This window comes from Phocoena sinus, chromosome 10, assembly GCF_008692025.1.
Source record: "Phocoena sinus isolate mPhoSin1 chromosome 10, mPhoSin1.pri, whole genome shotgun sequence".
Lineage (NCBI taxonomy): Eukaryota > Metazoa > Chordata > Mammalia > Artiodactyla > Phocoenidae > Phocoena > Phocoena sinus.
In genome coordinates this window covers 58257586-58272303 of record NC_045772.1, presented here as the reverse complement: position 1 = coordinate 58272303, position 14718 = coordinate 58257586, and the positions used below count along the sequence as shown (strand labels likewise).

Genomic DNA, 14718 nt, shown 5'->3' with positions numbered 1-14718 from the left:
CCACACCAGCTCCCGTCACCAGTTCTCTCCATGGGGTGGGGCTGCAGTCGCTGCACAGAGTCCTGGATCCAGGGATGCGAGGGAGGCCCCAGCCCTGGGAATATATACTGGGGGCTTCCCCACCCCCTTGGTCCCAAGGAGATGAGAGTGTTTCCGCTTTAGGTTTTTAGAGTCCCCATGGGCTCTTTGGCACTTGGAAAGCAACCCCCCACTTCCTGCCCTATGGGAAGGGGGTGGGAGGAGGACTTGGCACTGGCTGTGGGATGAGTTATGGCTCCATCATGCCCCTGGGCACTCGCAGAAAGGAGGAATGTCACCAGGACAAGCCCCTATTTGGGATCAAGTTCTGAAGGAGATTGGGGACAGTCAGTGGAGTGGTCACCGGCTGGTGGGCTTTGCTAGATATTCCTGGCAGGTGCAAGGAGATAGGCCCAGCCTGACAGTTGGAAGGCCCCGAGTGGCCGTCACTCTGAGGTCATGCACTGGAGCCGGTGTTTGAAGAAGAGCAGGCGGTGTTTGGCCACCTGACTTTCATCCAGTGATCCCGGGTAACGGTACCGAGCATAAGTCTCTGCCCTAGCATCCCTTGATGTCCAAGGCAACTTCAACTTGGATGCATGATCCACAACAACGTCTGAGCAGGAGCCCACCCGAAGAGAACCAAGTCCATCCAGGAAGAATTCTGGGGGTGGAGGAAAGGCGAGTACACAATGAAGGGTCTTGAGGATACAGAGGCCCCACCGTTAAAGGAGAACTGAGATTTGGGATATGCTGGGTGCATATGCAAAGACCCCATTTCTAAGGACCTTGGGCATGTAAATCAACCCTTTTGAGTCTTAGTTTTACTCTTGTATAAAATGGAGTCAATATCCTTACCTTGTGCTTTGAAAACTGATCCTCCGCCCCACTCCCCGCCCCTCCCTGCCCCGCCCCCAACACACACACGCAGAGGTTCAATAAATGCCGAATGGGCTGCTCCGAGGTGGTCTGAACCAAGGGATACGGCTGGGAGCGAGATAAAGGTGCAGGTGGCAGTGGTGGGGAAGCTCAAGACGGACCCAGCAGTTGTACTGGCTGTGGAGGTTTAAATGATGCTCGGGGCTGAGAGGGTGGAAGCTCTCTCTCTTGCCCGGGCACAGGTCTTGGTAAATCTTCGTAGAACTGCTCTAGGGGCCTGCACCGAGCCCAGCCCAGCGCCCCGCGGGATCCCTGCCGGGCCCGGCCAGGAGGGGGCGCCACTCACCCAGGTGCGCCACGCGGCTGAGGCGCGGGTCAAAGCCGACCTCGCGCACCTTGTCAGTGCGCGCCAGGAAGAAGTTGACCACGCCGTCGGTGACCACGCACCCTGGGAAGCCGACGAGCTCGTGGTGGAAGCCGCGCTTCTGCCGGAGGCAGTTCCCGCGGCCTGGCGCGCCGGGCTCCACGCTCAGCAGCTGCCGGTAGGTGGTGGCGAAGCCGGAGATCTCGCGCACCGCGCCCCCCACCTGCCGGGGCGGGAGGACGGCTGCAGGCGGGGCGCGGACCGGAAGGGGATCCTCTCCCCCCCCCAGGGCGGCTCTCCTGCCCTGTCCTTTCCCGCTTCTCCCCTGCAGGACCCAGATAGTGCCCCAGGCTCCGCTTCGTCGTCCCCTCCCGTCCCAGGGCTGGCGGCCCTCAATCGGGTCTACCGGCCGGCCGCGGCCTTAGTCTGCCGAAGGCTCTCCTCCCACCCTACACCTCAAGGCCCCTCCCCTACCAGGTCCAGCGGCGTCCGCTCCAGCACGTCCACAAGCCTCTCCAGTCGTGTCCGCGCCGTGAAGACGAAGTCGTCGTCCACCCACAGCACGTACTTGGTGGTTACTTGGGATACGGCCAGGTTCCGGCCTGCGAACCAGCCCTGGGGAGGGGTAAGTACGGTTGGCGATGCTGTCGAGATAGAACGTAGCCCTCTGCCACCTTTTCTCCTCACTCCTGACCCCTCTCAACAGCCTATGCCCCTCTCCAAACTTTCGAGTGCTTACGAATGGCCGGAAGCTAGGTAAAAAATGCATTTCCCACTTGTGCGAGGCGCTGAGTCAGTGTTCTGGGGGAAGGTATTGGAATGCATTTAATTCATGCGTTCATTCATTCATCAACTGTCTACCGAGCCCCCCACTAGGTGCTAAGCACCATTCTCAGAACGCAGCGCTAGTAAGACACACGATTCCTGCTCCCGTGGAGTTTACATTCCAGAAATCCTCATGCTTAACAGGCGCCTCAGTGATTCTGAGGCAGGTAATCGTGGAATCACTATGGTGGAGACTGCAGACTGAGGGTGCGCCCCCTCCCGGTGCCCTGTGGCGCACAGTTCAGCCTCGCTGGCTGCTCACCTTGCCAAAAGGCATGAGATAGTGCTCGATGTGGGGACCTCTAATGCTCTCTGGCTTGTCGCTGTCGTCGGCGATTACCACTGTGACTGTCGGGTAGAAGCGGCGGATGCTGGCGATGAGTGCCCGTAGCCGATTGTAACGAAGGAAGGTCTTAGTGGCAATGGTGACCAGAGCGCTGATGTTGTACTGGGCTGGGAGTGAGGGGCAGGGTTAGGTGCAGAGGAGAGTAGGGAGTGAAGAGCAGGAAGACATCTCCCAGGGGTGTCTCCCAACTTGTCGCCCTCTCCCAACTTGCTCCCCATCAGGGCTGGATCTATGTCCCTGAGCATACCAGTCTCACCTCCCAGGGGTAGAGACCCAGGTGGGTACAGCTGAGGGCTGGGTGGGTGTCTTATGCGTATGGTGAAGGCAACTTTGTGTCCCTCGGTGGAGAACCGGACTGGGAAGAAAGGACATGAGATGTGGCCCCTAGGGCTTGGACAACATTGTCTTTTCAGTAAAACAATATTTAAGCGCCTACTCTGTGTAGCACTTTTCTAGGCCCTGTTAGACAAGAATGCAAGGTTCTTATCCCCATGGAACTTACATTTTAATGGGTGGGAGAAAGATGATAAAAGAGTTCATTAAAAAGCTAACCTTTATTGAGCATTTACTATGTGCCAGGCACTTTTAAAGTTACCTTAAATATATGAACTCATTTAATCCTCACAGTAGCCCTATTAAGTAGATTCCTACCACAGAAAAAGAAGGCACAGAGAAGTTAACATGTCCATAATTACCCAACTGTTAAGCAGCAAAGCTGGGATAGGAACCTAGTCAGTCTGGTTCCAGGCTAAGTAAGTAAGAAAATTCAGATACAGATAAGTATTGAATAGAAAATAAGACAAGTAATGTGATAGTGAAGAGGAGCCATTTGAGCTGAGATCCAAATGATAGGAAGGAGCCAGCTATGCAAAAATCTGCGGGAAGAGCATTCTAGGCAGAGGGAACAGCAAGTGCAAAGGCTCCAAAGTGGGAGTAGGTTTGGTACAGAAGCCTTGGAGAGAAGCAGGAGGACTGTGTTATGCCCCTTTTGCTAGAGGAGAAATGGGGGCTCTGGGAGATAAAGCCCTTTGCCCTCTAGTAAGTGGTGGGCTGGGAATAGAGCTTGAGTCTTCTGGCTCCTGGGGCAGGTCACTTCCTGGGGCCCCCATGGTTGGCCTGAAGGGGGGACACACCCAAGGCTCGGGTTTCCCTCTGGCCTGCTCCAGCCCCAGATGAACAAAGGCCCCTTCTCTCCCTCCCTGGCCCTGCTGGCCCAGCTGAAATGCCCATTGTGTGGCTGGGCAGCGCTGGCCATGGCCTGAGTGTCTCCCACACCCTCTGCCACTTGCTCGCTCCTGCCTTTCTGGGCTCCCTGTGTTCACCCAGCCTGTTACTACCTCCACCTGGGCCTCGCACCTATGTCTGCTGTGTTTGCCTGGTAGCTTCGGCTGCTATAAGTCACCAGTTGCAGCTGCCGATTGAGTTGGTCCAGCCCTGGGCTGGCGAGGGTGAGATCTGGCTGCCCCTCTCCAGTGAGAGTCACTCCAGTCACTTCCCCTGCCACGTCCCAGGTGCCCAAGGAGGCAGTCAGGTTCACCTGGGAGAGGGGATTGGAGAGTGCAGGGTGAGGCCCCAGACCTACCTCTTGCCTCCCTGGTTCCTCCATCCCTCCTTTGGCAGCTTTGTTGCCCTCCCGGCATCCTTAATGCCCACCTGGCCTCCTCTCCCTCCTGTTTCTTCTCACCTGGTATACCTCCTGACCAGAAGTGGCCTGCAGGCTCAGTCCTGGGAGGAAGGAGAGGGGATCAAAATCACAGACAATCTGGAATTCCTCATTTTCTCTTCCCTCTTTCACCACACCCAGCACAGAATTTCTCATGCATCCCTCATTGTTGAGGCCACAGCAGGGCACGTTGCGGGGCATAGCCTAGAGTAACTTATTGTTTACTCCTTCCCATCAAAGCAGTAGCTCTTCTGTGGCCTACCCTACCTGTCCACCTAACTTTGGCCAGTCAGCAAGAATAGACCCTTCTCCCCAAACCTCTCCAGTCACTGTCTTCTATAATTCCTGACAATCTTAGAGTCCCTTCTGTCCCCATCTCCCACCTCATGAGCCCTCCCTGACCTCAAGTCTCCCACCTCCCATTCCAATCTTCCCTCATTCTTCCTCACCCAACCTGGGCTCTGCCACCCCCCACCGTGGCTTAGGTCATCCCCTAGGACCGTTCTCCCCACCTGGCACCAAGATGCTCCTGAGGGGCTGGACCTCCACACCCTGCAGGGGGTACTGTAGTGGGGAGTTGGCAGGGGCTATGAGCAGCTGGTCAGCAGCAGACTGGCTCCTGGCAGTGAAGGAGGGGGAGGACAGAGGAGCAGTCAGGGAGAGACGGGCTCTCCCTCCTGCCACACCCACCCTCCAGGCTTCCCCCTGCTCTCCCCCTACAAGAGTCATGCCCTCCTTTCCCACTGGTACCGGTACCTTGAAAGGAAGGCCTGGAACTCCTGCTCCCTCAAGGCAGATGCAGCCCTCAGCTCCTCAGGGTCAAAGGCCTTGGTGAAGTCAATGGCTTGGACCTGCCTCTGGAAGGGGAGGTGAAGGCTCCCCCCACTGGACTCACAACTGCAATTGTTCGTGGACAGCCGCCTGGAGCCAGGAGGAAGGGTCCTCAGAGCCCAGCCATGCAGCTCACTTATCCCACAGAACATTTACACAGGACCTACATCTTGGCCTTTCAACCCTGTCCATCCAAAATCTGTCCCCTTAAACACTGCTCTTCAAATAGTCCCCAGGAGGAGGAACCACCAAAGGAATGACGCATCCCCTAAATCTGGATTTTACAGAGGTGTAGAATAGGGCCAATTGCTAGGTGTTCAGAGTTGCCTACACGCCATTAGGACCCCACCTGGACTCTCCTTTCATAGGGAATCACCAGGACTCAGAAAGTCAGGGCCCTCCCCTGACGGCACACCCTCCCTTCCTCATACCGTGACAAGGTTCTTGGAGGACAGATTTGTCCCCCCGCCAGCACAAGACTCAGTGGCCCCCTCCACCTCCCACTTCACCCCTCTGCAACCAGTCGTGGGGAGCCCAGGCATCAGAGCTCAGCAGTGGAGGAAACAAGAGCTTCCCACGCCGCCCCCCAGCGAGTGCCGTGCCGGTACCACGACTCCTTGCACTCACCCCACCACTTGCTCCTTGATCCTGACTGGGATGTGTGCGTACCGGGGCTCGGGGGCAAGACCTGGCAATTCTGGCCTGGGGTTGCCCTGCAGGGGCGTCCACAGCGCAAGAGGTGCCTGGAGGCCCGGCGCGACCCGGGTGCTCGCGTACAGGAGCCCCAGCGAGGCGCAGGCGAGCAGCAGGACCAGCACACAGAGGGCCCGGCGGCCCAGCCGCATCCTGGGTGGGCGGTAGGGATGGGAGAGTGAGAAAGGTGGGGAGCGAAGGCGTGGGTTGGGGCCCCCGCGCTTCCGAAGGCTCCTGCCGGCCACCCGGGGCTTTCCACATCTCGCGTGCCAGGATTTGCATAGCGAATCGGTACCCCTGTCCCCTCCCCTCACTTCCCGGGCCTCGGGTCTCCCGGCCTCCTTTCTTCTCTCCCTCTCCCGCATCTTGCTTTCCTCTCACGCCTGAGGCCGGGCATCTTGAAGCAAGAGAACGTTGGAGGTAGTGGTTTCGATGCGGAGGCTCATAAGTAGAAGAGTACCATTTTATCAGAACAGCGGGTGTTCCCGAGCCCGCCACCTCCCCTGGCCCGCGCATCCCCCAACCCCTCAGTCCGAGCATCACCTGGCCCCGGCTGGGCTGCAGAGGGCAGCGCCACACCTTGCCTGTCATGAAAAATGCAGAATCACGCCCGCGCTACTGGGTGGCCCCGGCGGAGGTGACCCCGTGAGTGGCCTCGGGAAGCTGTGCGGGGGGACAAGGTGGACCGGCGTGCGCGCCTCTTCCCGCCTCCGGCTCGGTCCCTCATCCCGCCCGGGCACTGACCTGTCTAACGCTCTGAGGCCGCGGCAAGATTTCGGTCCGGGCTGCGCCAGGCTCTCAGCTCCAGCCTGGGGGTCCTCATGGGGCTGGAGGCGGCCTGATGGAGGAGTCGGGTGTGAGGCTGAGAGTGAGGGGGATCCTCCTGCCTCCCGAGCGCGCCCGACCCCTCCCGCCTTCGGACTCTCCGGGCTTTGTAGACCAAGGCGCTGGGGTGGTTCTGGGCGTTTCCTGCGGGGGTGGAGATCGGAGTCCAGAAACCTCCGCACCCCAGTCCCAGAAACAAATCCGGGGCTCCCCGGTACCCTGTTCCACTTGCCGGGCCGGGAGAGGTCGGGCCGCCGCCCGGCTCTTCAGTTCGCGGTGCCGCGCGGCTCAGCTCCCGGGCTGGTTGCGGCGGAGGATCCGGCTACGCGCGGGGAAGGAGAGCGCTGGGGCGCCTTCTGGTGGGCGCCGAGGACATTGCGGGGGCGCCAAGCCCGCGCCGAGCGCAGGTCCTTCTCTCCACCCCCCCTCCCCCTCCAGCCCTTCGCCTCCGAACCCTGGCATCTCCCCCGCCTGCCCCAGATCCCAGTCACTCTATTCCCTATGCGTTCGGAGCCGCCCTCTCGTCTAGACTGTAGGCAAGGACAGGCGACAAGGGCTTCGGGAAGAGTTGGGGCGGAGACGCCCTGTAACCCCATTTCATGGAAGATTTGGGTACTTAGGGTGAGATAAAGGAAGACAGACAAGGCTCTGGAAAATAAAAAAATGCCTGGCTAAGAAAAATAGATTCACAGCCTCCCTCCCATGCTCTCCTCCCCCGCCCCCCAACCCCCAACCCCAGTTATCTTACGAACACTCAGTGATGTACCAAACACTCGGCAACTCAAGGGCCTGCTTCTCCTGACTGCTCCTTGTTGCAGGTTTGCGGGAGGAAAGAAACGCCAAACAGTGGCTAGATTGGTTGTAGTTCTGCGTGCAAGCCGCAGACCTGTAGACTCCCTTCTTTGTAGCTGGATTCTTGACGCTGCCCTAAGTTCCGTGGTTCCACGGTTCTAATAAAAGATGTCACGATTTAATAGGGAAAAAAGATATAATAAGAAATGTAAAATAATGAAAATGTGGGGACGGGGAGAGGGAAAGGATGGATTGTTGGATGAATTGTGTACAAAGAAATGACTAATCAGCCGGGGAGAAAGTGCGATTCTCACCCTCCTTACACCGAAATAAATTCCAGATCTATCAAGTATTTTAGTATTAAACGTGAAACCACAAAGAACAGTAAAATAATTCATGGCGTTTGTTTTGTTTTTTATGGTCTTGGAGTGGGGAAGAGATATATAAAAATATAAAAAATATTTAATATCAAGATATATAAAAAACTCGAGTGAAAACATTTCTATAAACAAACTTGAGAGAGAAATGACAAACTGTGGAAAAGTATTTGCAACATGTAAGACAGATGAAGGTCTGCTTTTCTTAAGAGCTCTAAAACATCAGTAAGAAAAAATGGGGACTTCCCTGGCGGTCCAGTGGTTGAGACTTCACCTTCCAGTGCAGGAGTGCAGGTTCAATCCCTGGTCAGGGAGCTAAGATCCCACATGCCTTGGGCCAAAAAACCAAAACATAAAACAGAAGCAGTATTGTAACACATTCAATCAAGACTTTAAAAATGGTCCACATCAAAAAAAAAGAAAAGAAATCTTAAAAAAAAGAAAAGAAAAGAAAAAATTATCAATTACCACCAAATGAACAAAAATTGTGATTAGGCAGTTGACAGAAAAAGTGAAAATGGCTTTTAAAATATATGAAATTATACTTGACCTTATTCATAATAAATAAAATGCAAATTAGAATAACAATGAAATGGTTTTTGATTACCAAGTTAGGAAAGGTCAAAGAGCTTGCTAGCACATTGAGTGGTCAAGTATTTGGAGAAACAGTCACTACCACACATTGCTGTGAGTGTAAACTGACACAACTTAGAGCAATTGGCCAATCTATTAACACTTAAAATATTAATCATTTAAATTTTAAATATTAGTAAGTTAACATTTTAAAGATATGGTTCAGTCAGACAATGGAACACTGGGTTAATCTATATCTATTGATACTGGATGATACCCAAAGCTGTTAAGCAAAATAAACAAGGTACAGAACAGCATATATAGTTGGCTCCTGAGTGTGGGTTTTAGCTTCTGGGTTTGTCCAAAATCTGGAAATGAAGTGCTGCCATAATAAAAACCTAAAAATGTGGGAAAGACTTTGGAACTGGGTCTTGGGTAGCAGCCGGAAGGAATTTGAGGAGTGTTAGTGAAAGACCTAAGAATGTTGAAGAGCATGTTAGTAAAAGCCTCATGTCCTTTAAGGAGGCTGCTGATAAAGAGAAGTGAGGAAAGTAGGGAAATTGAAGGAAAGGGGGTCCTTGTTGTTGAGATACATTTAGCAACATTGTCACCAGCAGTGGGGTGGAAAGTAGAAACTATACTAATGAATTGCAGATCTCATTGAGGAGATTTCCAAGCAGAATGTTGAAGGTGCCATCTGGTTTCTTCTTGTTGCTTTTTTTTTTTTTTTTAAATAAATTTATTTATTTATTTTTGGCTGCATTGGGTCTTCGTTGCTGCGCGCAGGCTTTTCTCTAGTTGCGTGAAGTGGGGCTGCTCTTCGTTTCGGTGTGCGGGCTTCTCATTGTGGTGGCTTCTCTTGTTGCAGAGCACAGGCTCTAGGCGCATGGGCTTTAGTAGTTATGGCATACAGCCTCAGTAGTTGTGGCGCATGGGCTTAATTACCCCGCGGCAAGTGGAATCTTCCTGAAGCAGGGCTTGAACCCATGCCCCCTGCATTATCAAGCGGATTCTTAACCATTACACCACCAGGAAAGTTCTTTTTTTTTTTTTAATATTTATCTATTTATTTATGCTCTGCGTCTTAGTTGCAGCATGTGGCTTGTAGTTGCGGCATGTGGACTCTTAGTTGCGACATGCATGCCGGATCTAGTTCCCCGACCAGGGATCTAACCCAGGCCCCCTGCATTGGGAGTGTGGAGTCTTACCCACTGGAGCACGAGAGAAGTCCCTCTTTTTGTTGCTTATAGTAAAATATGAAAAGAAAGAGATAAGCTAAAGGAAGGAATGCTAACAAAAAGGATCTGGGGATTGTTGGGTTTGAAAATTCCTAGCCTCTCCAAGGACAAATGAAGCTAATATTTAAAAAATGGCTTGCAGGCAAAGATCATATCTAAGGAATGCTCAAGAAAACATGGTCTGAAAATGAAGCCAAGGAGGTGAACATAAATTCTTTGTTAAGAAAGAGTTAAGGCAGTGCCTCAGAGAATAGTTCAGTTTAACAATAGGACTCTCAGTGATCAAAGGAGAAGCTCAAGGAAGAGAAAGCCTTATCTATAGTATTTGTGAATATGGCTTTCATTTGATGTAGTTAATCTCAATAAGATTCACAGGAGGGCTTCCCTGGTGGCGCAGTGGTTAAGAATCCGCCTGCCAATGCAGAGAACACGGGTTCGAGCCCTGGTCCGGAAAGATCCCACATGCCGTGGAGCAACTGAGCCTGTGCGCCACAACTACTGAGCCAGCACGCCACAACTATTGAAGCCCACGAACCTAGAGAAGCCACCGCAATGAGAAGCCTGCGTGCAGCAGCAAAGACCCAACGCAGCCAAAAATAAATATAAATAAAATAAATAAATTTATTTTTAAAAAAAAGATTCACAGAAAACCTATAAAGATTTTAAGAGAGCTGTATCTGCAGAATTTTATTGGTGATAGAATGATTCTCTCTTATCATTCTGATAGATAAATGTTTGCTGTTTTAAGTCCCCCAAGTTTGGAGTAATGTATTACATAACAATAGATAACGAATACTGAATATTATACAAGTGACCTTGAACAATGAGAGGGTTACGGGCACCAACCCTCAAGTCGAAAATCTATATAGGGACTTCCCTGGTGGTCCAGTGGTTAAGACTCCACATTTCCACTGCAGGGGGCACAGTTTAGATCCCTGGTTGGGGAACTGGTCAGAGAACTAAGATCCTGCATGCCGTGAAGTGCAGCCAAAAAAAGAAAAGAAAATCCGTAGTCAGCTCTCCATATCTGGGGTTCTGCATTCACGGATTCAACCAGCCATGGATCGTGTAGTACTGTACTATGTATTTAGTGGGAAAAAAAAATCCTCATATAAGTGGACCCGCACAGTTCAAACGTGTGTTGCTCAAGGGTCAGCTGTATAGACGGAGAAGAAATGGTCTGCAACTATACACGATAACTCATAATGCTGAAAGAAAAAAGCCAAACACAGAAGATTACATTCCGTGTGATTCTTTTTATTAAAGTAGAATACAGGCAAAACTTATCTGTGATGTTTGTAGTCAGAATCTTGATTATCTTTGAGGGGTGGAGTAGTAACTAGAAGGGGTCAAAAAGAATCTGGGTGCTAGTAAAGTTGTGTTTCTGCATTGGAGTGCTGATTACACAAGTGTGCTTAATTTGTAAAAATACACAGAGTTGTATACTTGTAATCTGTATACTTTTCTGTATGTATATTGTACATGGATACACAGTTTAAGAATATGTGAGACTTTCAAATGCCTGCTTCACTGGGTCTCATCCCCTCCAACTTTCTCAAAGACTGTTTCTGCCATTACCCGCCCCGTACATTGTCAGTCTGTCCTCCACTGGCATGCAAACATGCTGTCTTTTCTTCCTTCTTAATAGACCCCTCCCTTGACCCCTGCATCACCTTCCAGCTACCTCCCCATTTCTCTGCTCCTCTTTATGGGAAAACTTCTCCAAAGAGTAGTCAACATGTCCCTTCCTCCCCTGGATCCACAGCAATCCAGAATCTACCCCATATTTCCACTGAGTCTGCTGTTATAAGATCCCCCATGGCCTCCTTTCTGCTAATCCAGTGATGACTTCCCTGTCTTCATCTTACTGAGCAACTCAGCAACATTTGACACCACTGGCCATTCCTCCTTGAAATCCTCTTTTCTCTTGGCTTCTGAGACATCATGCTCTCCTTGATCCTCACTGGCTGCTATCCTATCTTCTTCACTGAATCCCCTCCTTTGTGTGATCTCTCATTGTTAGAGGGCCCCACGTTCAGTCCTTAGACCTTTCTCCCTGGATTCTCTCACCAGACAATGTCACTTAGCCTGTAGGGGAAGAAACCTTTTTTCCCCTATGCCCTTAGGTTTTATACCTGGAGTACTGCAAATTAAACTGACAAAAGACAGATCAACATGAGAAAAGTCTTATTATGTATGCATATGGAGGGCTTCATAGAAAAGAACTGAGATCCAAAGAAGCAGTTAAGCCTGAGGCTTATATACCATTTTAACAAAGAGCAGTAAATTGTGGAGAAGTAATAAGGCAAAGGCAAAATGGGTTTGGGCTTCTAGGAGTGGTAAATTGTGAGACGGTAAAAATATGGGGGAAAGGAAGGTAAGGGTTATTTTAGTAGGACTTGTTGTGCAGACTCCAATTTGTGCAGTCGTGGGGTGAGAAGTGTCTCTGGTTATTAAGAGTTGTTCTTCTTTCCTGGTCTAGTTGAGGAGAGGGGGGGACACCTTCACAAAGGAAAATTTATACCCTACCTTTGGGCAGATAGGGGAAGGGTAGAGAGCTTTTCCTGAGTGTGCTGCCTCCAGCTCAAAATAATCCTTATGCCAAAGTTGCATATTTTGGGGTCACATCCTCTTATCCCCTTCACAGCCCATGGCTTTAAAGCCCACCTATCTGCTGATGACTTCCAGAAGAATAACCCCAATCTTCCACACTATGCTTCAAGACCATAGGTCTAAGGGCCAACTTGACATTTCCACGTGGATGTCTAATATGTATTAAAACTTAAAAAGACCAAAAAAAAAAAAAAAGAATATGTGAGAACAACAATTGTAATCTGCTTTTGAAAATATTCAGAAGCTTTTTTCTTCAAGCAGTACACCCAATTTCAGTGGGGTGGTTCTTCTGTTAGTCACCTTGGGTCAATCATGTAGCTGTAGCCATCTGGCAGCTCAGTGGGGGCTGGGTGATACAAGTTGCCTTTACTCACATGGTGGGAGTTTGGTGCTGGCTCTTAGCTGAACCTCTCTCTCCTTGTGGGCTTTCATCCTCCGAGAGGCTAACCTGGGTTTCATTACATGGCAGTTTCAGGGGAGCAAGTGGGTGAGGGTGGAAGCTGCATGGTCCCTTGAAGCCTTGCTTGCAATTCACATAACATTATTTCTCTCTCTCTCTTTCTCTCCTCTCTCTCCATATATTTCTCAAATATGTTTCTGCGCCAAAGCAAATTTTCAGGCCATCTCAGATTCAAGGAGTGGCTACACTCATAAGTGGATATGGATGCAAAGAACTTATGATCATTTTTAATCCACCAATATCACCAATGGCCAAATCTTTAAATCCAGGAACTGTTTCTTTTCTTTTTAAAAAATAATTAATTAATTAATTTTTTTTTTTTTTTTTTTTTTTTTTTGCGGTACGCGGGCCTCTCACTGTCGTGGCCTCTCCCGCTGCGGAGCACAGGCTCCGGACGCGCAGGCTCAGCAGCCATGGCTCACGGGCCCAGCCGCTCCGCGGCATGTGGGATCTTCCAGGACCGGGGCACGAACCCGTGTCCCCTACATCGGCAGGCGGACTCTCAACCACTGCGCCACCAGGGAAGCCCCTAATTAATTAATTTTATTTATTTATTTGGCTGCGTTGGGTCTTTGTTGCTGCGCGGGCTTTCTCTAGTTGCGGCGAGCAGGGGCTACTCTTCGTTGAGGTGCGCAGGCTTCTCACTGCAGTGTCTTCTCTTGTTGTGGAGCACGGGCTCTAGGCGTGTGGGCTTCAGTAGTTGGAGCACGCAGGCTCAGTAGTTGCGGCGTGCGGGCTTAGTTGCTCCACGGCATGTGGGATCCTCCCGGACCAGGGATCGAACCCGTGTCTCCTGCATTGGCAGGCAGATTCTTAACCACTGTGCCATCAGGGAAGCCCCATTTATTTATTATAGAAACTAGATGTTTACCCCCTTGTTTTCCATAGTCTGCTTTTGCTGATTGCATCCCCAGGTGTCTTTTAATGTTTTCAGTCCCCCTGTATTTTCCGTAAATTGGTAGTTAAATATTGATCAGATCAGATTTCTTCTTTCTTTTTTTGTTGATCCCACTTTTTGGCCACACTGCGCAGCATGCGGGATGTGGGACCTTAGTTCCCCAGCCAGGGATGGAACCCATGCCGCCTGCAGTGGAAGTGCAGAGTCCTAACCACTGGATGGCCAGGGAAGTCCCCGATCCCACAAGTTTTGATATAACAATATTTTCATTATCAATAAATTATAAATGTTTTCTAGTTACATTATGATTTCTACTTTGAACCATGGGTTCACAAACAAATGACAGAAGAGAACATGGGTGATCACACAGTATATTTATAGGGCCAGAACTGAGGATAGTGTACATCACTTCATGCACCATTGGACAAAACTCAGTCATACAGTTCCACCTGACTGCAGCAGAGACTAGGAAATGTAGTCTAGCTGTAGGATCAGGAAGAAAATGAAATCGGTTTGGTGAACATATGATATGGCTTTTACCAGAGTCTATCCTTTTAGTCACCAAATATTCATTTTATTTTTACTCACACGTGTATACTAACACACTCACCTCAAGTGAGAGAACCCAAATTCCCATCTAGTCCTTGCATCAAGTTCAACCCAAAATCTCAGAGTGATTTGAAATCCTCTTCCTCAGTTCCAGATGTGGCTCCTCTATGCCTCCCCACCCCCTCACTTATAGGTACAGAAGAGCTGCAAATAAACACTGACACTCAGAAAAGGAAAGAAGGGAAGGAAGACCCACTGCAGTCAGTGGCTCTTAGTGATACGGGCATCCTGCAGGGCAGGCATAGTGAAGTTTCCTGCTGTGCAGCAGGGAATTCCTCTGATTAGACTCTGGTTCTGCTATTTGAATAAACCTTGTTATCTGTATTCTCCAAGGAGCCACCTTTGGCATGGGGTGGGGCGTCTGCTATTTGAATAAACCTTGTTATCTGTATTCTCCAAGGAGCCACCTTTGGCATGGGGTGGGACGTTTAGTTATTCTCTATCCTCATGATTGCATCTCACGTAGGCTTTGGAGAATATTCCCTCCTTGGGGCCATACAAGTTTTAGAGCCAACTTTCTATAGTAGAAATTTGGAAACCATATAGTGGTTTTACATTTGAACTGTCAGAGACAGTTTGTGGTTTCCTTGCAGTGCAATGCTGCAAAAACTTAGAGGAGATTTTTGCTGTCTCTTAATTCAAGAGAGGACACATTCTTAATCTGTGTTTTGCCACAAGGCTGGATATTAGTAAGACTTTTTGATCAGGGCCTTC

The 14718-nt window shown here is 50.4% G+C and overlaps 1 protein-coding gene across 2 annotated transcripts; it reads right to left on the bottom strand.

Moving 5' to 3' along the window:
• Window positions 1-155: 155 nt before the first annotated feature.
• B4GALNT1 (beta-1,4-N-acetyl-galactosaminyltransferase 1) lies at window positions 156-6738 on the bottom strand. 2 transcript variants are annotated; one of them, XM_032645964.1, is made up of 11 exons: window positions 6364-6738; window positions 5554-5772; window positions 4852-5016; window positions 4608-4714; window positions 4117-4157; window positions 3789-3969; window positions 2680-2787; window positions 2349-2539; window positions 1736-1876; window positions 1244-1484; window positions 156-682 (listed from the first exon to the last, which is right to left on the bottom strand). In XM_032645964.1, exons 2-11 carry the CDS (start codon window positions 5769-5771, stop codon window positions 465-467), a joined length of 1611 nt encoding a protein of 536 aa, XP_032501855.1. In that variant the 5' UTR covers window position 5772; window positions 6364-6738; the 3' UTR covers window positions 156-464. The 2 variants fall into 2 exon arrangements, with proteins under 2 accessions (XP_032501855.1, XP_032501856.1); XM_032645965.1 differs by having other exon boundaries at window positions 318-682; window positions 2689-2787; window positions 6364-6733.
• Window positions 6739-14718: the final 7980 nt, after the last annotated feature.